Below are 22,543 nucleotides of genomic sequence, written 5' to 3'. Positions count from 1 at the left end.
AGTAGGCAGCAAAGCAGTTTTTTATGTTCTTGCCATTTCATCACAGAGAATGTTAATAATTTTTACTGCTTCAACAAGGATGTTCTAAATTGAAATTGGCTTTAAAATATTTTATTTGTTTACTCATTTGTTGGTTGATTCATCGTTACTGTATGTGGCAGTGAAGAATACAGTGACTACTAGACCAGTTTGGTGCCACTACATAGATTTATGCTAAGGCTTAGCAGTTTGGCTTTGCTTTTTCACCAACAGAGTGAATTTCAACAAAGTGCAAAAAGGCTTGAAAATAGTTTGACCTGAAAGAGTCTTAGAGATTCTTGCCTCCTTAGAGAAAAAACTAGTTAAAAAGCTGTTATAATAGTCCTCCTGTAGCTAGTTTACATTATAAATCATTTGTGGATACCTACTATATGAAAGGTTGTAGTAGATCCTGGGGATTCAGCAATGAACAAAACAGATGAAAACGTCTGCTGTTATGGAGCTCATTTATAAAGGGTAAAGATATATAATAGGGATTAGAGAGAAAAGTAAAGCAGAGAAAGGAAACAAAGTGAGTGTGTTTGGTGGGAATGCATGTGTACAATTTAACTAAGGTGGCCCGGAAAGACCTCACTGAGAAATTGACGTTTGAATGAAGAGCTGAAGTAGGGGCAGGTAAAGGTGTGTGCCTCTACAAAGGCCACAGCTGAGGCTGCCCCTCTTTATCCATCTCTTTTCATCCTTCCAACTTCCAGACCTTTTTTTTTCTGCTGATAACTCATACCTTTTAAAGTTTAAACCAATTTAGTTTCTTCCAACTCTGCTCTCCACCACTTCCTTACCCCTAGCACACACACAGCACTTACAAAAACAAAAACTCACCCCTTTTCAAAAGGTACAGGGATAGAGTGGAGGCTTTGAATACTTTTGCTTCAGTTATTTTTCCCCTGTCATCTTTTATATTAAAGGAAATAAAAAATAGGGATGTCTTCTTTTCCTGGTTGAACTGGTAGAGAATATCTATGGCAGTTAGTGCTAATGTTTATAAAAAGGAATAAACACAAGTGAGATGATGGAGAGAGACCAAATCAGTAGGGAACAAATTATAAAGAGATTTCATTTCTAGACTAAAGAGTTTGAATTGGTCATGTGTGCCTGTCATCCTTTATTTTATTCAGCAGTGGAACAATGGCTCTCAACTATGTGGTTGAGGGAATAAACTTAAACAACAAATCTAAATTTCCTGTATCAGTTGCATTTAACTGTTGCATTTCCTCAAGGACCTCACTGTCCTCAAACTTTTTGGTCCCTTTAAAAAAAAAATTATTGAACACTTGTAAGTGTTGAAATACTAACTTGTCTAATCTTTATAAACAATCAGTGCAATAGGTATTGTTACTGTCACTATTTTACTAATGAGAAAATGAGGACACAGAAAGATTAAGGAACTTGCTCTATATCCTACAGCTAGAAATCAGGTGATGGAAGCAGAATTTCTAGCTTGTCTAACTGCCAGACAAACCCAGGCAGTCTAGCTCCAGAGTCCGTCCTCTTAATCTCTGTGCCACTCTGGCCACTGTTTGTGAATGCAGAGTCCTGGAACTATCTGCATCAGAATCACCAGGGATACTGTTAAAAGTGAAAAATTCTGGCCCACCTCAAGATTTGCCATGTAATAAATTGTTTTCCAAGAGTTGAGGAATGTCGGTATTTATATTATAAAATCCTGCAGGTGATTCTGATATGTATCCTTTGTTAAGAGCTTCTGTTTTAGAAGGACCTACGACTGGCACTGTGTTTGCTTCTGATCCCAGCTTCCTGTGATTAAATGCTTTCTGAAAGATACATAGTTAGTACAGAACTTAATACTATTATACTATTCTATACTATTATACCCCAGTTTGACTTTTAAGCTGTTACCACCTGAAATTTAAATGAAATTCTTTTTAGCACAATATTTGACTAAACAATTTAAAAATTGTATTTCCTACAAATGCATTATACCTTAAAAATGCACTTTAAAACTGAATGGAGGTGAGGTGTGGTGACTCACACCTGTAATCCCAGCACTTTGGGAGGCTGAGGCAGGTGGATCACCTGAGGTCAGGAGTTTGAGACCAGCCTGGCCAACATAGTGAAACCCTGTCTCTACTAAAAATACAAAAATTAGCTGGGCATGGTGGCGGGTGCATGTAATCCCAGCTACTCAGGAGGCTGAGGCAGGAGAATCACTTGAACCCAGGAGGTGGAGTTTGCAGTGAGCCGAGATTGCGCTACTGCACTCCAGCCTGGGCGACAGAATGAGACTGTATAAAAAAACAAAGCAAAATGAAACACACACACACACACACACACACACACACGCACACAAACTGAATGGAAACTGATAACTTACTATTCTATTTATGATTAAAGAAAACTACTAGGCTTTATAAAGTACACCCTATGTGATATGAAAAGTGAACTCTTCTAGATTGTGGAACAGCTTTGTATAGTATCATACCTCCATCTTTAACTAGGATTGCAGCTGGCAATAAAGCTCAGCTTCTAATGCGAGCAAGTGTTGAGTTTGGCTATTTTGTTAACCCAAGATTCTGAGAGAAAATTTGTTCACTCAAGTACATAAAGCATATTATGGTTAAAATTTTTTATTCCACTTTGTAGTTTGCCTTGTTAAGACTAGTCTTTCCTAAAATGTGCTTTAGGGGCATTTTACAGTCCTCCGTATTTCTTTATGTGAAGCCAACATCAAAATTGCTTTGAAAAGGATCAAGATCTGGAGTGAAGGCTGGAGGCTCATGCAAGGAGAGATAACTTTAGAAATATAAGTTACATGAAACCCCTTTTTTTCTCCCCTTCCAGAAAGTTGTAGAATCATTGATATGAAATCATGAGTTGGCCAGTGTATTTCTTTGTGTTCCCTTCCCACCCTGCTGTGCTATCTACACAAACACAAGTGGCATTTGAGGTAACTTTAACTTTTTGCTTGAAGTGTTTCCTAATAACTTTTCTCAGAAAACTTGTTGACTCAATTTGCTGTAGCCATAGACCCTCCTACCTGACCCCTTGTGGTCTCTTTGGTAGCACACCTGTAGGAGGCAACGTAATCTTCAGGAAATTCACTTCCTACCAGTAGTCCTGAGTAAAGTGAATTTTCTAAAATGAAGTATCTTGTAAACGTTATATATGACAAACTCCCAAATGGTTAAACTCTTTATGCATTTAGTGTTTGATCTTTTTCCTTGAGAAGACTTTTTTTTGGATTGCTGCCCTGTTGGCACTCAATAAATTACAATTGCTAACAAGTTTCAGAGGCCCTAACTTATTTTCCTAAATCACGTACTTCCCAGTTTTTGAAAAGGCCGTCTATTATACCTAACAAAGTTTTGAACTTTGATTAACTCAAGTGTTTTTTTGTTTGTTTGTTTTTGTTTTTGTTTTTTTGAGACGGAGTTTCGCTCTGTTGCCCAGGCTGGAGTGCAGTGGCGCGATCTCTGCTCACTGCAAGCTCCGCCTCCCGGGTTCATGCCATTCTCCTGCCTCAGCATCCCAAGTAGGTGGGACTACAGGTGCCTGTCACCACGCCCAGCTAATTTTTAAATATTTTTATTAGAGAAGGGGTTTCACCATGTTAGCCAGGGTAGTCTTGATCTCCTGACCTCGTGATCCACCTGCCTCGGCCTCCCAAAGTGCTGGGATTACAGGCGTGAGCCACCGCACCCAGCCAACTCCAAGTTACTGAATGAAGTATTATGAAGCACATGGTTGAAGACTTCCTGGTCCTATACCTGTCCAGAGCATGTAACCAACATTTTGTCTAAGAGGTTTCCCTAGGGAGATCAATCCTGACCTGGTTTAGAAACATTTTTCCTGAAACTCTCATCAAAAGAGAAGAATGATTTTGGATGCTACTATCCTGTCCTTAGGAAAGTATTTACAAGAAACCATTTTGACCAAGAAACTCAAAATTAATTCTGGTTTTTAAAAAGAGAGGCATATATCACTCTTAGATTGAACCTTATGAAATTACTGATATTTGACTCACAAAAATGACAATTTTTTATGGTCCAACCTAATACTTTTTGGTGTGAATAAAAGGGGAGGCACAGTTAATTGGGCAGTTTGCAGTGGACATCCTCCAGAGTTTGACATGAAAAGTATATCTTAAATCAAAACTTGAATTTGTACTTATTAGGATTTCAAGCTCATTTTTCCTCGGTGACCTTGCCAGCATTATCAGATTTGTATTAAGTGTCAAAAGTTTCCTCTTGTCAAAGCATAAACCTTGGCTCATTCTTGGGCCATCTGTTGTACACTAATAGTTTTGATTTATTCTTCTGGCTGACATGCATACTAATGGTGCAGATGCAAGCTCTACGTTTCCTTTTATTGGTCTGTAGTTTTATTGCATACATTAATGGCACAAATACAGCATTCATATTAGCTATTTATATTAATTCTAGTTTTCGGGTGAGTAATATACCTTGCTTATGTTTTTACTCTGCTGAGAAGCCCTGTGTAGTAGACATTTTAATAGACTTTAAATGATTACTTTCTACTTAATTTTACCACCCCTAATTTTGTTTTTTGCAATTTTTATTTTCAGGATATGTCACAATGTGTGTCTGTATATTTTCATGATTTCAAACTCCATTGCTTTAATGAATGAACACATTTGCTTTTTGATCAGGAATCACTATAACTGCTAGAAAACAACACTAGTGCAAAATGTAAATTTAGATAAATAACTCTCTCTGAAAGGCCTACTTCTAGTTGATGCTTTGGCTCTAATTTTTGAGGGTTAACATGCTCTTCAACTTCTTTGACAGCTTGAAAGATACCAAATAGAGTGATAGAAGAAAACAAAAGCTCTCTAGGACAGGGACATAGGTTAGAGAAAATTTAATACAATTTTTGAAATAAGGCTAGGTTCTATTTTTATTTTTGATCTGCTTCTAACAGTTTCGTATATTGGAAAACCAATCCCATCTCTGGAAGCCAGTGGATATGGGCCAAATATAAAATGTTAAGAGGCTGTTGTTACTATTGGTCTACTATGCAAAACTTTTTCCCTAATAGAGGTCTGTGTTGATCCGTGTAAAAGCTGCTCAGTGTCACAAGTGCAGCCTGAGTTTCCTTCATTTCTAGGGGAAATTATGATAGAAATACATTCCTTTCTATTAAAGATAAAGGGCTGCAACCTTGAGCCAGAGTTTTCTAATACAGTAGAAGCCATCTTATCTATATAATGGGGACTAGTAGATGGTCTGTTAATAAACAGTACTGGTTAAAATTAGTTTTTAAAAAGATACATATCTTTATTTCATTTGATTATGTTAATATGCACTCATTGGCTAGTTTTGTATGCAGGGCCAATTTTCTTTTTTTTTTAATTTATTTATTATTATTATACTTTAAGTTGTAGGGTACATGTGCATAAGGTGCAGGTTTGTTACATATGTATACTTGTGCCATGTTGGTGTGCTGCACCCATCAACTCGTCATTTACATAAGGTATAACTCCCAATGCAATCCCTCCCCCCTCCTCCCTCCCCCCTCCCCCCTCCCCATGATAGGCCCCGGTGTGTGATGTTCCCCTTCCTGAGTCCAAGTGATCTCATTGTTCAGTTCCCACCTATGAGTGAGAACATGCGGTGTTTGGTTTTCTGTTCTTGTGATAGTTTGCTGAGAATGATGGTTTCCAGCTGCATCCATGTCCCTACAAAGGACACAAACTCATCCTTTTTTATGGCTGCATAGTATTCCATGGTGTATATGTGCCGTGCCACATTTTCTTAATCCAATCTGTCACTGATGGACATTTGGGCTGATTCCAAGTCTTTGCTATTGTGAATAGTGCTGCAATAAACATACGTGCGCATGTGTCTTTATAGCAGCATAATTTATAATCCTTTGGGTATATCCCCAGTAATGGGATGGCTGGGTCATATGGTACATCTAGTTCTAGATCCTTGAGGAATCGCCATACTGTTTTCCATAATGGTTGAACTAGTTTACAATCCCACCAACAGTGTAAAAGTGTTCCTATTTCTCCACATCCTCTCCAGCACCTGTTGTTTCCTGACTTTTTAATGATCGCCATTCTAACTGGTGTGAGATGGTATCTCATTGTGGTTTTGATTTGCATTTCTCTGATGGCCAGTGATGATGAGCATTTTTTCATGTGTCTGTTGGCTGTATGAATGTCTTCTTTTGAGAAATGTCTGTTCATATCCTTTGCCCACTTTTTGATGGGGTCGCCCGCTTTTTTCTTGTAAATTTGTTTGAGTTCTTTGTAGGTTCTGGATATTAGCCCTTTGTCAGATGAGTAGATTGCAAAAATTTTCTCCCATTCTGTAGGTTGCCTGTTCACTCTGATGGTAGTTTCTTTTGCTGTGCAGAAGCTCTTTAGTTTAATGAGATCCCATTTGTCAATTTTGGCTTTTGCTGCTGTTGCTTTTGGTGTTTTAGACATGAAGTCTTTGCCCATGCCTATGTCCTGAATGGTACTACCTAGGTTTTCCTCTAGGATTTTTATGGTATTAGGTCTAACATTTAAGTCTCTAATCCATCTTTTCTTTGAGTCCAGATCCACTCTTCAGAGTTGCATATTGCCTTTCTTGCATAAACCGTACTCACAATTCAGCAACCATAATTTCCAGTATTGGTTACAGTTACTTTAAATTGGAATAAGAACTTAAAGGTACTTGTTAAGCAATCTGAGGGCAGACTATTACGATTTTTATGGTGGCTTTGCAAGGAGAGAACATTTTAAAACTTATTTTTATCTTTTTGCTCTCTTTTCACACTATTAGTTTATGTAATATTTTATTACACAATTATACTGACTAATACAATTAATGAAAATAGTCTTGAAAAAAGATACAACTCAATAGTTGTGGATGTTCCCTGTGCTAGGGGCACTAGTCAGTGAGTTTTATAGGGGGAATGGGAAGGGTCATTTAATCAGTTTGTATTCTACATGGCTATGTAGAATCAACATTTGATAACTCTCAATAGGGCCTGAATTCTATTATGAGTTACCATAATTAATTTCAGCAGAGCAAAATGTGATCCTTTTCTTTTGATAAGCCAGTCTCCAATGCTTTTGTTTTCTTGAAAAGAGAAGAAATGTAACTTTGAATGCTGTGTTATGCACTCATATTTTGTTGGTTTCTAACAAATTGCTTGGAAGAGGGAATTGGGAGAACTGTATGAAAGTAGTATATTTTCTCATGTACAATATTGCATAACATTAGAAAACTGATGCTTTATTTTCATGGGGAAATGTTTTGGTGTTTCTCCCTGCCCCCTCCCCTCCATGTTTCTCTAACTTTTTCTGGGAATAAGAGTAACAATACATTGATCATAATATTTGTCCACATGATTTCATTCCAGAGGAAATCCTATGGTATCTAAGCCCTACGGAAAGGTTGATAAAGACATTTCAGGAGTCCATTCGAAGATGTCTTAAAATTAGTGACATAGTTTTGAGTGACAGTGCCAAAATATATTTCTTTCTATGGCAACATCCTTTTTCTACTATCCTTTTTATTTTTAAGTAGTTTCATTTTTGTCACAGTTGGGTTATTTTAAACGATTTAATTGGAGGGAAAGAAGTACAGATTTATCAAATTGTACCTCCGGGATTGAATTTCCTTCACTAGTTCCTTAATAAGTATTTAAGTAAAAGGGGGTGTGATATCAAGAAGACTAAATTATAAATATGGTTTCTATGCTGTTAAAAAATAACAATGCTGTTCTTGATTAACTATTATGGAGATTCCTCTTGACCAAATTCCTTTAGAACTGTTTCACAAATTTGTAATTTAACTAGTAATTTGGTTTAAGTTTAGGTTTGAGTGACAGAAAATACAAAATAATAGTGTCTTAGATAAATTAGAAGTTTATTTCTCTTTCATGTATACGTTTCAGAGATCTAATGATAGCTACTTAATCATTAGGATCCCTGTCTCCTTCTGTCTTCTTGCTCCATAATTCTCAACTTGCAGCTTCTGTCTCATGGAACAAAGATGGCTACTCCAGCTCTAGCAGTCATATCTGCCTTCTAGCTAGCAAGAAGGAGAAAGGGAAGGAGGAGGAAAGCCTTCTACCATTACCACCTTGAAGAAGTTGCCATTTCTTCTTACGGTCCGTTGACCAGACTGTGTAGCCTTATTTGGTTGCAAAGGAGGCTAGGAAATACAGTCTTTATTCTGGGTGGCATTGTGCCCAACTGAATATCACAAGTCCTGTTGCTATTTTAATATTATAGAAGAAGGAGAGCATATATTGAGTTTTAAAAAATGGCTGTTTCTGCCACAATTCAGTGTTCCCAACAAAATAAAAACTTGGATTTATATTCTTTAAAAGGAAATATCCTCTGTGGCACAATGCTGAATACATGACAGGGTACTGTGCTAAGTAATTTTTTTAAATGAACAGTAAGAAGCCAGTAAATATTTATTGAGTGATTACAGCTCCTTTGTTTCTGAAAATGTGGCTCACAGTATTAATGATCTAAAAAAGAGTAAGATGAACACAGAGAAACTAATGATTCAGGATTCATTGTTGTGAGGTTCAAGAAACATTTATTTTGAGGAAGTGGAGGTAAATATTCGATGAAGTAACTACATTGTCCCAGATACATAGATAAGATAGATAAAATATATGTGATATATGATATATAGACATTTTTATTACAAGATATGTACTGTTAGAGTTGGTAGTATACCAGCTTTGGTTCCCTGCAGTCTAATTTTTGGGCCTCTTGGTAAACAAGTACTTAAAACTGTTACTCCAGTTTGCAAACCTTTAATAATTAGAGACAAGGCAGGTTAACTTTAATAATTTGTATGCATGCAAGATGTGATTCTTCTTTTTCATAAATCACACATGGTTTTTAGCTTTCTGCTGCAAAAGTAACTAGTTCGTTAAAAAGTTAGTGAAAAGAGAAAGTAGGAGACATTGTGTTCAGAAGATCGTGTTTAAAAACAACAATTAGTATGGCATCTATATCTTAGCAGGAAACTCAGAATTAAGTCTGAGCCCGACCTTAACCCATGACCAGTGGAATCTAAGTGTGTTTATTTTTACAATAGCCTTAATTTGGGGCTTGCAAGTTTTTTGGTTTGTTTTCACATTCAATTTAGAGACCCTGAAGCAGTATTTTAATGATAGGAATTAAGCTATGTATAACTTTCATGGCTTGAAGATCAGCAAATTCTGTTTTTTCTTGGTTATAATGTTATCTTACCCAGAAATGTGTGATCTTTGTGTCTAACAATGCACTTAAAAAAAAACAAAACAAAAAATTCCCTTGCTGCAATGCTGGAATTCTAACAGAACTTTACTCATCTTCTCTCTCCTCCCCGATTTTTAAAAACATGTTCTCTTGGAAGCGTTGCCTTGAATTACACAAAATACAAGCAGTTACTGGAAATGTTTTCTACACAGTTCTCTTCATGTATATCAATTTCAATTTGTTTTTCACTTTTTAGATTTTTTTCTTAATTTTGCTGATAATCGCACTTCATAATCATATCAACTTTGAAGTTCTGTTGAATTTTTATTGCTCTCAGCTGTATCAGATCCTACTTTTTGATGAGTTATTTCATATAGTAAGTTTGTTGCATGAATGGTGAAACAATGAACACAGGAACAAGAAAAGAAAGCAAAATGGGTCAAACTTAGGTTGAGTTTTATCTCCAGTTTAACCATGCTCCCTTAAATGGAAATGCTAATATGCTTTTTTTTCTTTTTTCTGTGACAGTTCATATGTTTTTACTAGAAAGAAGAGGAGTTACTGAAAACAGTAGTTAATATCAAAGTCATAAGCCATCTATAATCAGCCTTAGAATGCCTACAGATGTATATACATTTTCAAAACACTTACACTCTGCCTTTTCTGAAGCCAAACTTCTCTTGGCTCATTCTTACTTTTAGTACTTGTGTGCTGGAAATTAGAAACCTCAGATGCCCTACACAATGTAGGACTATACAATTGTGCTAGGCATGTATTTGTAATTTTTTAACTCTTTGTTCTGCCCGCCTTGGCCTCCCAAAGTGCTGGGATTACAGGGGTGAGCCACCGCACCCAGCCACTATGCTTTTTAAGGGCAAAAACTGCACATCTTCTTTAGCATGCACCTGTCACTTGCAAATAAATGTCTAATGCTCTGGTGACTTCAAAGGGAGAAGAGGAGGCTGCTTTAAGCAGGCAAGGCTCTAGGGCTTGGCCCTGCTTCACTCAGAATCTTTCTTCTACATGTTGATAGTTCCTTTCTTCTACAAGTAGAAAATTCCCGGGATAAGAATTTTGATGGGAAAAAGAGTTTATTGCCTTTAAAAAAAAAGTTTGAAAATGTTGTTTAGTGGATAGATACTTTCAGTATCTTGTGACATTATCTAGTCTAGCCCCCATCATTTTGCAGGACTGGAAACTGAAACACAGAAAGGATAGATCGTCTTGTCCAGATGATACAGCTATTTAGTGGCAGAATTAGAATTAAAATCCCTTGTCTTGACTGCTTGATCAGTATTCTTTATAGTATGCTACAGCATATGTGTTATAGAAACCTAAGAGTTTTCCAAGATCACTGCATAGTGCCTGACAATGGTAGACACTCTGTAAATGTGTATTACATTAATGAATGAATGATTCTAAGATGGTGTGTAATTAGGTCTAAGCCAACTTCAAATAAAAACTATAATTTTTCATCATCTCAATGAAATATTGGCCTCTTAGAAACCCTGAATTTGACCTGTTCTAGGACTAAGCCAGTTGTTATATATAACAGATTGTTCTTTGTTAATTTTAGGATCACCTGCTGTTACCAGCTACCACCCATAACAAGACCACAAGACCAAAAATGTCAATTGTGTTACCAGCAATAAACATAAATGGTAAGTTGAAATTCTGGTTTATGAACAACATGAGATTTCTTTGTTTAACCAAGATTCTCTTCATTAGTTCAAAGACATTTAAAATGTTCAGTTAAATGAGTATATATCCATACATTATTTCTGAAACATTTCTCCACTGTTTTCACAAAAATATTATTTTTAAAATCCATTATTCTTTTTTTAAAAATCACTACATCCCTAAAAGAAAAAGTATCTCTCTTTTACTTACAGAATTGGAAAAGCTAGCATCTTGACTCCTCTACAGACTTGCATCTGGGACCTTTCTAGTCATAAATGTAGTGTAAGAAGCCACTGCTGTGTTCTGACAGTGAATTTGTAAATCAGATTTTTGGAACTCAAAGCAGTTTCCTGTGTTACCTAAATGTTGATATCATCCTAGACCTTGCCACAGAAGCCTGGCTTATTTATGTTTAGTTGATAATACCGACGAGTTTGATATTGATAGTATTACTGTTGTATTTTGTTCTATTACTAGCACTGGACATTAAGCAAAATACAAATAATAATATAATGCACAGATGTTAAGGCATAGTATACCAGCTTATAGTTTAGAAGGAAAAAAAGACAAGCCCAAAAATCACTGTACTCCAAAGAGAAAGTCACATAAGTAATATGTGAGGTACTAAGAAATCTAATGAAGCAGATATTACTTCCAGCTTGATTCTTCATGGAGAAGAGAAATAACTCACTCCCATTACCAGCTATGGATTATAAATGAGCACAGTGTGTGTTATTGACTCATTGCTTTCTCTGACACATCATATTGAAAATCAGAGAGTTGGCCATCTTTTTCAAGTTCGTGTATCTCACATAATGGAGGTACTAGTACATTTTCTGTCTGGTAGCAAAAACCTCATAGTATATGAAGAAGACGAAAACGAAAAGCCCTTTGAACTAACCTGCAGTTGAACCAGTTCCCATTTTGATTGATAAATAATAATTAAACCTTCAAATACAATTATAAAACAAAACACTAGAATTTTGGGGAGATTCCAGATAAGTTTCAATAAAATTTAGTCTTTAGGGGAAAAGTAATATTCATCATACATTTTAAGACCATAGAGGACTATAGAATTTCATGAGCTGTATATAGACAGCTTATTAGAAATGCTTAGGAAGTAACTTTATAGACGTAAACATAAATGGGTTTTTTGTTAAAGCATAAAAAATTACAATATTTACTTAGCCCTACAAAGACATTCAGAACAAGTTTAAGAAAAATGATAACATTGAGAAGAACATCTCTTTCTTCAATAAAGACATACCTCTCAAGTTACTCATGGAATAATTGTATTACTACCTGAAGAAGAATATATTCCAAAGTGCATTTTATTACATTCCAAAGAATGTATTTAGGAAGTCTCACTTATTCTCAACCTGTAGGTACCTAAGTTTCTCTGCCTAAACTATAATAGACTAAAGGGTCAGCTTATGCTCAGAAAGGCTGTTTTCTGAGTTTTATCAAGGCAGAATTCACTGAATTTTGTTCTTCTGATATTGGGTTCTTATGCAAGAGAATTCCTGGTCTTATTTTATAACAGTGAGCTATCTATTTATATTAAGCCAAAGCCAACAAGATGCTGTTTGACTATGTTTATCTTGGCAAGGTGACTGATTTTTGAAGAGGAGCCTTTCATGGATTTGGAAAATCTAGTCATTAGAGGAACATTGTCTTTTTAATCTGTTTCAGACTCCTTGTAAATAGTCTTTTTTAAAAAAACTTCCCTTTTTAGGATAAGCTCCTATTAAAAAATTAAGATTCAAATTCAAGAAATATTGATTGAATATATACCATGTTTCAAGTACCTTGCTACATCCTCAGCCTTTTCTCTGAACAGTCTCTTTACTTCTTAAATTAGAGCCTGATTTTTTCCCCTTCCTCATGTACCTCAAAGTCTGCAGCAGGGTCGGTGGTATCCTTGCTTCCCACTACAACTTTCAAATTATTTCTCCTTCTTTCTCCTTCAGTCCCCTTAACATCTTGCAAATCTGTCACATCACACTTTACTCCTCTTACCCTTATTTGTTGCTGTCATCTACTCCACTGACGACTCTTCCACTGCCTCTGTCATCCTGCTGTCTAACTTCAGCATCCGCATAGAGGAGTCATTAGTACTCTAGCCTTTTTGGATCCAGTCATCTTTTATTCTGCGCCACCTCAGCCTCCCATCCACATGGTCATAATCTAGACCTTATCATCGTCAATAGCAGCACTCCCTTTGAAATCTCCTTTTCAGGCATCCCACTCTTGACTGTTACTTACTCTCTTACTTTAAAACTCACACTCCAACTACTCTCTTACCTCACAAGTCTAAAGTCCTTTGACCCTGCCACTTCTTTTCTGTGCCCATCACATCCTTAATGGCCATACATTCCTCCTTACCCAGCTTAAATTCCATGGTCCTGTACTGTCACCACTCTCTTGTGAACACCCCTTACTTCCTGGCTCCTTTCTTCTTAGGTTCCACTTTCTTGGAAAAACTGCTCTCTAGGTAAACCCGGCTCTCCTCTCTATGCCTGGTCTCAAGCAGCTGAAAATTGCTAGAAAGTATCGTTCAGTGAGAACAAGTAGATTCACTTCAAATTTATGACCATTAATTTCAAAGGGATATTTAATATTGCCAGTCATTGCTAGTAAAATCACTTTCCCTCTCTGAAAAAAAGAATTTCTCACCTCCTGTTGTCGAAACTCCAACATCCTCTCTCCCCACCCCATCAGCTGATGAACTCACCAAATACTACACTGAGAAAACAGATGTCATCATGCAAGAGCTACGTCATGTTTCCACTACCACCGACCCAGCTGCATCTACACCCACAAACTCTGCCTTCCCTCTTGTTGCACTGAAAGAAAAGTCTCTTCCATTGGGTTCTAAATCCCTGCTTTGCTACTTGCTAGATATGTATCATTGGGCAAGTTAATTAACTTTTCTGTACCTCAGCTTCCTCATCTGTAAAATAAGATATTAGTAATACCTTCTTCTAAGAGTTGATGTGAAATGAATAAAAAAGCTTTAAATAGTGCCCATTTTGGGGTTAGCTGCTGTTTTACTGCAATAATCATCATTGCCATTGTGCTTAAAACATCATCGCCAACTTCTAAGGTAATTTCTTCCTTTTGGACCCTGACTCCTAGCACCTCTCACAATACTCAAAGACTTTACTCTGCATTTATACCATTCCTCTTTTATACAGTTCCTTCTTCTCTACTGGGTCATTCCCATCAGCATACAAATGTCCTTTTTTTTTTTTTTCCTCAAGGGAGGGACTCCCTCTGTTTCCCAGGCTGAGGTACAGCAGCGTGACCCATGGCTCACTCCAGCCTCCACCTCCTGGGCTCAAGCAGTTGTCCCACCTCAGCCTCCCGAGTAGCTCCTGAACACAGGCACATTCCACTCCCAGCTAATTTTTAAATTATTTGTAGAGACAGAGTCTCCCTGTGTTGCCCAGGCTGGTCTTGAACTCCTAGAGTCAAGTGATCCTCCTGCCTCAGCCTTCCAAGGTGCTAGGATTACAGACATGAGCCACTGCACGGAGCCCAAAATGTCTTAATATTACTGTTACCTCTGGTATAGGGAGACTTCTTTGACTTCACATCGTATTTCTCTGTTACACTTTAGAGCAGAACTATCAAAAGACTCACTCACACTCACTGCTTCTACTTCCTTACCTCCGATTTTGTCTTCTTTTCACCCTTACCAAGCTTTTGCCATTTCACTCCATAAAATGCCATTGCCCTTCCACTCCACTGAAATGCTCTTGCAAAGGGAAGTCAGTGACAAATATCTCGCAAAGTCAAAGGTCATGTCTCCGTTGTCATCTTACTTGACCTCTTACATAGCTAATAGTTAGCTGTGTAAAATACCGTTAGTATTTATATAGGGAATCCTTTCCCCATTTCTTGTTTTTGTCAGGTTTGTCAAAGATCAGATGGTTGTAGGTAAAATACTGTTAGTATTTTACACAGCTAACTATTCCCTCTTTTTTTTAGTCCACCCAATTCTTATTTTTTTTCTTTTTTTTAATTATTATACTTTAAGTTCTAGGATATATGTGCACAACGTGCAGGTTTGTTACATATGTATGCATGTACCATGTTGGTGTGCTGCACCCATTAACTCATCATTTACATTAGGTATATCTCCTAATGCTATCCCTTCCCCTCCCTCCATCCCACGACAAGCCCCAGTGTGTGATATTCCCCTTCCTGTGTCCAAGTGTTCTCATTGTTCAATTCCCACCTATGAGTGAGAACATGCGGTGTTTGGTTTTCTGTTCTTGCAATAGTTTGCTGAGAATGATGGTTTCCAGCTGCATCCATGTCCCTGCAAAGGACATGAACTCATCCTTTTTTATGGCTGCATAGTATTCCATGGTGTATATGTGCCACATTTTCTTAATGCAGTCTGTCATTGATGGACATTTGGGTTGGTTCCAAGTCTTTGCTATTGTGAATAGTGCTGCAATAAACATATATGTGCATGTGATTTTATAGCAGCACGATTTATAATCCTTTGGGTATATACCCAGTAATGGGATGGCTGGGTCAAATGGTATTTCTAGTTCTAGATCCTTGAGGAATTGCCACACTATCTTCCACAATGGTTGAACTAGTTTACAGTCCCAACAGTGTAAAAGTGTTCCTGTTTCTCACATCCTCTCCAGCACCTGTTGTTTCCTGACTTTTTAATGATCGCCATTCTAACTGGTGTGAGATGGTATCTCGTTGTGGTTTTGATTTGCATTTCTCTGATGGCGAGTGATGATGAGCATTTTGTCATGTGTCTGTTGGCTGCATAAATGTCTTCTTTTGAGAAGTGTCTGTTCATATCCTATGCCCACTTTTTGATGGAGTTGATTTTTTCTTGTAAATTTGTTTAAGTTCTTTGTAGATTCTGGATATTATCCCTTTGTCAGATGGGTAGATTGTAAAAAATTTCTCCCGTTCTGTAGGTTGCCTATTCACTCTGATGGTAGTTTCTTTTGCTGTGCAGAAGCTCTTTAGTTTAATTAGATCCCATTTGTCAATTTTGGCTTTTGTTGCCATTGCTTTTGGTGTTTTACACATGAAGTCCTTGCCCATGCCTGTGTCCTGAGTGGTATTGCCTAGGTTTTCTTTTAGGGTTTTTATGGTTTTAGGTCTAACATTTAAGTCTCTAATCCATCTTGAATTAATTTTTGTATAAGGTGTAAGGAAGGGATCCAGTTTCAGCTTTCTACATAGGGCTAGCCAGTTTTCCCAGCACCATTTATTAAATAGGGAATCCTTTCCCCATTTCTTGTTTTTGTCAGGTTTGTCAAAGATCAGACGGATATAGATATGTGGTATTATTTCTGAAGGCTCTGTTCTGTTCCATTGGTCACTATCTCTGTTTTGGTACCAGTACCATGCTGTTTTGGTTACTGTAGCCTTGTAGTATAGTTTGAAGTCAGGTAGTGTGATGCCTCCAGCTTTGTTCTTTTGGCTTAGGGTTGACTTGGCAATGCAGGCTCTTTTTTGGTTCCATATGAACTTTAAAGTAGTTTTTTCTAATTCTGTGAAGAAAGTCATTGGTAGTTGATGGGGATGGCATTGAATCTATAAATTACCTTGGGCAGTATGGCCATTTTCACAATATTGATTTTTCCTATCCATGGGCATGGAATGTTCTTCCATTTGTTTGTGTCCTCTTTTATTTCGTTGAGCAGTGGTTTCTAGTTCTTCTTGAAGAAGTCGTTCACATCCCTTGTAAGTTGAATTCCTAGGTATTTTATTCTCTTTGAAGCAATTGTGAATGGGAGTTCACTCATGATTTGGCTCTCTGTCTGTTATTGGTGTATAGGAATGCTTGTGATTTTTGCACATTGATTTTGTATCCTGAGACTTTGCTGAAGTTGCTTATCAGCTCAAGGAGATTTTGGGCTGAGACAATGGGGTTTTCTAAATATATGATCATGTCATCTGCAAACAGGGACAATTTGACTTCCTCTTTTCCTAATTGAATACCCTTTATTTCTTTCTCCTGCCTGATTGCCCTGGCCAGAACTTCCAACACTATGTTGAATAGGAGTGGTGAGAGAGGGCATCCCTGTCTTGTGCCAGTTTTTAAGGGGAATGCTTCCAGTTTTTGCCCATTCAGTATGATATTGGCTGTGGGTTTGTCATAAATAGCTCTTATTATTTTGAAATTTGTCCCATCAATACCTAATTTATTGAGAGATTTTAGCATGAAGGGGTGTTGAATTTTGTCAAAGGCCTTTTCTGCAGCTATTGAGATAATCATGTGGTTTTTGTCTTTGGTTCTGCTTATATGCTGGATTATGTTTATTGATTTGCATATGTTGAACCAGCCATGCATCCCAGGGATGAAGCCCACTTGATCATGGTGAATAAGCTTTTGGATGTGCTGCTGGAGTCGGTTTGCCAGTATTTTATGGAAGATTTTTGCATTGATGTTCATCAGGGATATTGTTTTTATTTTTATTTTTATTTATTTTTTTGAGACAGAGTCTTGCTGTGTCGCCCAGGTTGGAGTGCAGTGGCACGATCTTGGCTCACTACAAGCTCCGCCTCCCAAGTTCACGCCATTCTCCTGCCTCAGCCTCCCGAGTAGCTGGGACTAGAGGTGCCCGCCACCATGTCCAGCTAATTTTTGTATTTTTAGTAGAGACAGGATTTCACCATGTTAGCCAGGATGGTTTCGATCTCCTGACCTTGTGATCCGCCCGCCTTGGCCTCCCAAAATGCTGGCATTACAGGCGTGAGCCACCGCGCCCAGCCTTTATACACAATGTTTAACAATTTTGCTCATGAAACAAAGTTAGTATACATTGAACCATCAGAAAATAAAGGTGTCAGGTGTGGATTTTCCACTTGCATCATCAGGTCAACACTCAAAAGGTTTTAGATTTTGGAGGAATTTGCATTTCAGATTTTTGGATTAGGGATACTCAACTTTTATTCTCTTTATTTTTTTGTAGATAATGCCTCAAGAAAGTAATTCATACCATTTACACAACCACTATATAGCAGAGCCAAGATTTACATACATTGTATAAAATATCTTCCAATTAATTAAATTGTTAATTCAATATTAAAGACAGATGTGCAAGGATTGAAAATATTTGGGACTCTAAAATTTAAAATAGGTTTTATACCACTTCATTCCTACACTATAAGGTTGTACAGATTCATTGGGAACAGTATAACATAATAAAGTCATTTGAATTTGATAGGTATGTTTGTTGAATAAAAGAATTTAAGTAAGGTAAATGTTATTTGGTGATTACTTTGTGACCACTTGAAAATATTTTACTAGTTTAATAATATTTTATGTGATTAATAATAGTTGGCAAGCACAGATTAGTCTAATCTTTGCAAGCGTAATTAAAACATATCCTAGGCTACTTTTCTACCACATTGAGATTTGGAGTTCAGAGTGAACTGAAATTATTAGCCTCCTTTTCAGCAATCGTTCTATAAATAAAACTGTGCAAAAAGTTGTCCTATAGGAAACTATAATTCTATAGGATTCTTCAAGACCCAGAGATAAATTTCTTTGGCTTATTAAACTTACGGATTTGACAAATTATATTATAATTATATAATGTATAATCTGAAGAGTTTAAGTTATATAGGCACAAAAAGTTTGAATACCTATTTATTGAAAGAGCAGAGACATTGTGAGGATATCCCTAATACGAGAGTTGTTCATTCTGAGCATATAAGAGTTTGAGAAAGTTGAATAAAATACATTTTCTGTCATTTCTGAGTTTAAAAGTTACATATAACTTGGAAACAAAAATGAGTTGTGGATGATCCCTCTCTCTGACTCAAGTGGAGCTTGTAAAATTTTGGAGAGGGTGGGAAAGGACAGAAAGTGAAGACAGAAATTCAGATTTTATTGAGCAACTGGTTTATGTAATACGCTGGATGGGGATATTTGTAAGATGAATTTGATTTTCCAATTTGAGCACAGTAAAGTACATTTCCAGGTCAATGTCTGTTCTTAAACTGTAATGTATTATGATTATACTTTGTGGTTTTGGGCCATGGAAAAAAGTTTCAGAAATCGCTAAAGAGAGTAGGATATGGGTGTGAAATTAATGCCATTTAGAAATCACCAGTCACATCATTTGTGTTCTCCATATCAGTTTTATTTTTGTAATTTGTTGTTTTTTACTTTGCATTCTGTTTATTATTTAAATTCCTTTGTTTCATAAGACAGTTGAAAACAGATTAGTGAAGCTGCAAGAAAAAGTCTTTTTTTGTCTGAGGAAGTTGTCACACAGGAGATTATTGAAATAAAAATACAATGCTAGGTATGCTTTTGAAAAGGCATTTTTAAAAAATGATTGCATGGTTGGTGGAACAGTGGATGATGGATTAAAAGCTACTGATTTTTTTTTTAAAGGATTTTGAAAGTTCTACTAGTAGTTACTGTAAGCTAACATTTCCTACTTTTAAATTATTTCTACTTATGTTGTAGTAAAACTACTCATTTCCTTTCTGCACTCGTGATAAGTAATTGAACAAGATAGAGCATAGAAGAGGGGTTTTTTGGTTTGATTTTTTAGTGATAGATATATTTGTTTTTTTAATGGTAGATAAATTGTGTAGATATCTTTCATAAGGGAATGAATTCTATGAACAAGCCATCAGCAGATATGTTTCATAATTTGACCAACATGTTCCTTGATTTGTTTTTACTGTTTCCGTTCCCATCTGTGTGCCTTGTACCTGTTCGTGTGGTACATGTGTAATAAAAATAACTGTTTATACCTGTTACTTGAATTAAGGGCCCACGTAGATGAACAAATGACTACCAGGCTAAACTGTAATTATATTTAATCTCAAAGTAATTTCCACACATATGAAGAAAATCTAGAACAGCTCAATAACAATGGTGGCAAATGCTAGTGCCAGCACACGCCACACATTTTTAGTTGGAGAGGTCGTAACAGAAGGGCAGGATGCAAACCAACCAAATAAATGTGATGGTTTTAAAAATAAAAGAATGTTCATATAACTGCTTTTGATGATCACAGTTTTCTGGACACGGCTATCCCAAGGCAAATATATTTGGAAACTGTCCTATTAATTCTGCTCAAGCAGCCTGGTTGCCTAAGCAGGTTGAGAGTTTTTCCTTTTACTCTTCTCAATTTATTTCTCCTTAAAGGCCTGCAGGTTGTCTATTAAAAAAAAAAGTATTATCTACCTTGCATTTTCATTGTAATTAATTTCATTTCAATTTCATATAATTGCATCCAGACAGTTGAGTGTTCTCTTAAAACTATGTTTTAATTTAAAAAAAATACATAATCATAGTTCTGTTTCTGTCTCTTTTTTTTTTATTTATTTTTTATTTTTTGAGACAGTCTCTCACTCTGTTGCCCTGGCTGGAGTACAGTGGCGCGGTCTCAGCTCACTGCAACCTCTGCCTCCCAGGTTCACGCCATTCTCCTGCCTCAGCATCCCAAGTAGCTGGGACTACAGGCACCTGTCACCACGCCTGGCTAATTTTTTATATTTTTAGTAGAGACGGGGTTTCACCGTGTTAGCCAAGATGGTCTTGATCTCCTGACCTCGTGATCCGCCTGCCTCAGCCTCCCAAAGTGCTGGGATTACAGGCATGGGCCACCGCACCCGGCCTTTTTTTTCTTTTTTTTTAAGAGACAGGATCTTGTCATATTCCCCAGGCTAAACCTGAGCTCCTGGACTCAAGTGATCCTCCCACCTCAGCCCTCTAAGTAGCTGGGACTGTAGGCATGTGCCACTGCGCCCAGCTTTAGTTCTCTGACTTTTGGCTCATTACTAAAACTAGTAGTAAAATTCCCATACTAAGAATTTCTACTGAGGAAAGGAGAAACATCACACTATTCACCTGAAAAAATAATTTTTTTCTCTCAAAATGTATATACAGATCCACTAATTATGTGCAACTGGCAAGTAAAAGATGAGAGTTCACATTTACTCTACTAACTTCAATAGGTACTACCTTTGTAGAGACCTGAGGCCTGAACTGATTCGGCAGTTTTCTACAGAGAAGGCAATCACCTACAGAGGCAGAGTATGAATCAAATTATCTTTAGAATTTGGTGGAATTTGGCTGAATTCCTTAGATCCCTTTTTAGCTCACTTCCCCACACTGATGCTAAGATACCAGTTAGGCCTGGACCAACAACGATGATTTAGATCAATTCTAAACCAGAAACAATATGCTGATTAATTTTTAAGAGATCTGTTAGGTACCAGGTAATATAAATTCCCAATGTCTATGGTATAGAATCAAAAATTAGAAGAACGTGATACATAATAGAATATTGACCACTAGCATCAGTTGGTACCTTGGGAGATAAAAATTGAACTGGGCTATCAAGGATATTTAGAATAAAAGGATAAAGAGAGTGTAAGGTATTTGTGTAAGGCATCTAGCTGTAAGTTGCACAAACCTAAGATTTGGCTTAAATAAGCTGGTTTCGTTTCATTTCGTTTCGTTTCATTTCTTTTTCCTTTCCCTTTCCTTCCCTTTCCCTTCCCTTCCCCTTCCGCTTCCCTTTCCTTTCCCTTCCCTTCCCCTTCCGCTTCCCCTTCCCCTTCCACTTCCCCTTCCCCTTCTGCTTCCCCTTCCCCTTCCGCTTCCCTTTCCTTTTCCTTCCCTTTCCTTTCCCTTTCCCTTACCCTTTCCATTTCCCTTCCCTTTCCTTTCCCTCCCTTCCCTTTCCTTTCCCTCCCTTCCCTTTCCTTTCCCTCCCTTCCCTTTCCTTTCCCTCCCTTCCCTTTCCTTTCCCTCCCTTCCCTTTCCTTTCCCTTTTCCTTTTCCTTTCCCTTTCCCTTTCTTTTCCTTTTTCAGAGTCTCAATCTGTCACCCAGGTTGGAGTGCAGTGGTGTGATCTTGGCTCACTGCAACCTCTGCCTCCTGGGTTCAAGTGTCTCCTGAGTAGCTGGGACTGTAGGCACCCATCAGCATGCCCAGCTAAGTTTTGTATTTTTAGTAGAGACTGGGTTTCCCATGTTGGCCAGGCTGCTCTTGAACTCCTGGCCTTAAGAGGTCCGCCCTCGGCCTCCCAAGGTGCTGGGATTACATCGTGCCTGGCCATCGGTTGTTTTTTGTTTGTTTGTTTTAGTATATTGAGAAGTCCACAGAAAAGAATCACAGTGATGAAGTCCACAGAAAAGAATCACAGTGATGAGCCAGTTGCTGTGTTGAGTCAACAACTTAGGAGTGGCTAAGGCCAAGCAGCAGCTGCTTGATGCAGCATTCCATCATGTGCTAAATTGGAATTGAGCAAAGTGTCTGGGAAGAGACAGTACAGAGAGGATTCATGTTGAAAAGAGAAATAAATATTTATTTATTGCATGGGATGCAGCCAGATGATTTAGGTCATTAATGAATTAAGGAAGTAATTTTAAACTATCAAACAGAATAACATAGTGAAGACTCTATTAAGAGATTATTAATCTGGCTGAGAATTGTATGTAGAAAAAAATGAAGAGAGGAGACGAGCTAGGATCGATACTTTGAAACAATCTCAAGATGAGGTGATTCAAAGCTTGGAATGGGAAGAAAGGAAAAATTTCCAAAGAAATTCCAAAGGAAAAATCTATAGCATTTGGCAGCTGATGATCTACAAAGGAGAGAGAAGGAAAAGCTGATTC

At 37.2% G+C, this 22,543-nt stretch overlaps 1 protein-coding gene across 8 annotated transcripts in view; it reads left to right on the top strand.

Annotated features, from left to right (window-relative positions):
• The window catches only part of ATF6 (activating transcription factor 6), a 196,729-nt gene that overhangs the window by 136,621 nt on the left and 37,565 nt on the right, over window positions 1-22,543 (top strand). For 7 of the 8 annotated variants that reach the window (XM_028826690.2, XM_015114031.3, XM_077939534.1 and 4 more), the window contains one exon: window positions 10,800-10,884. In XM_028826690.2, the coding sequence (XP_028682523.1) occupies window positions 10,800-10,884 (85 nt within the window). Of the gene's footprint in view, window positions 1-10,799; window positions 10,885-13,624; window positions 13,934-22,543 lie in introns of those variants that run through there. The other variant, XM_077939525.1, reaches the window with a different exon arrangement.

The sequence above is a fragment of the Macaca mulatta genome, chromosome 1 (genome assembly GCF_049350105.2).
Source record: "Macaca mulatta isolate MMU2019108-1 chromosome 1, T2T-MMU8v2.0, whole genome shotgun sequence".
Classification (NCBI taxonomy): Eukaryota; Metazoa; Chordata; class Mammalia; order Primates; family Cercopithecidae; genus Macaca; species Macaca mulatta.
This window is presented reverse-complemented; position numbering and strand designations above follow the sequence as displayed.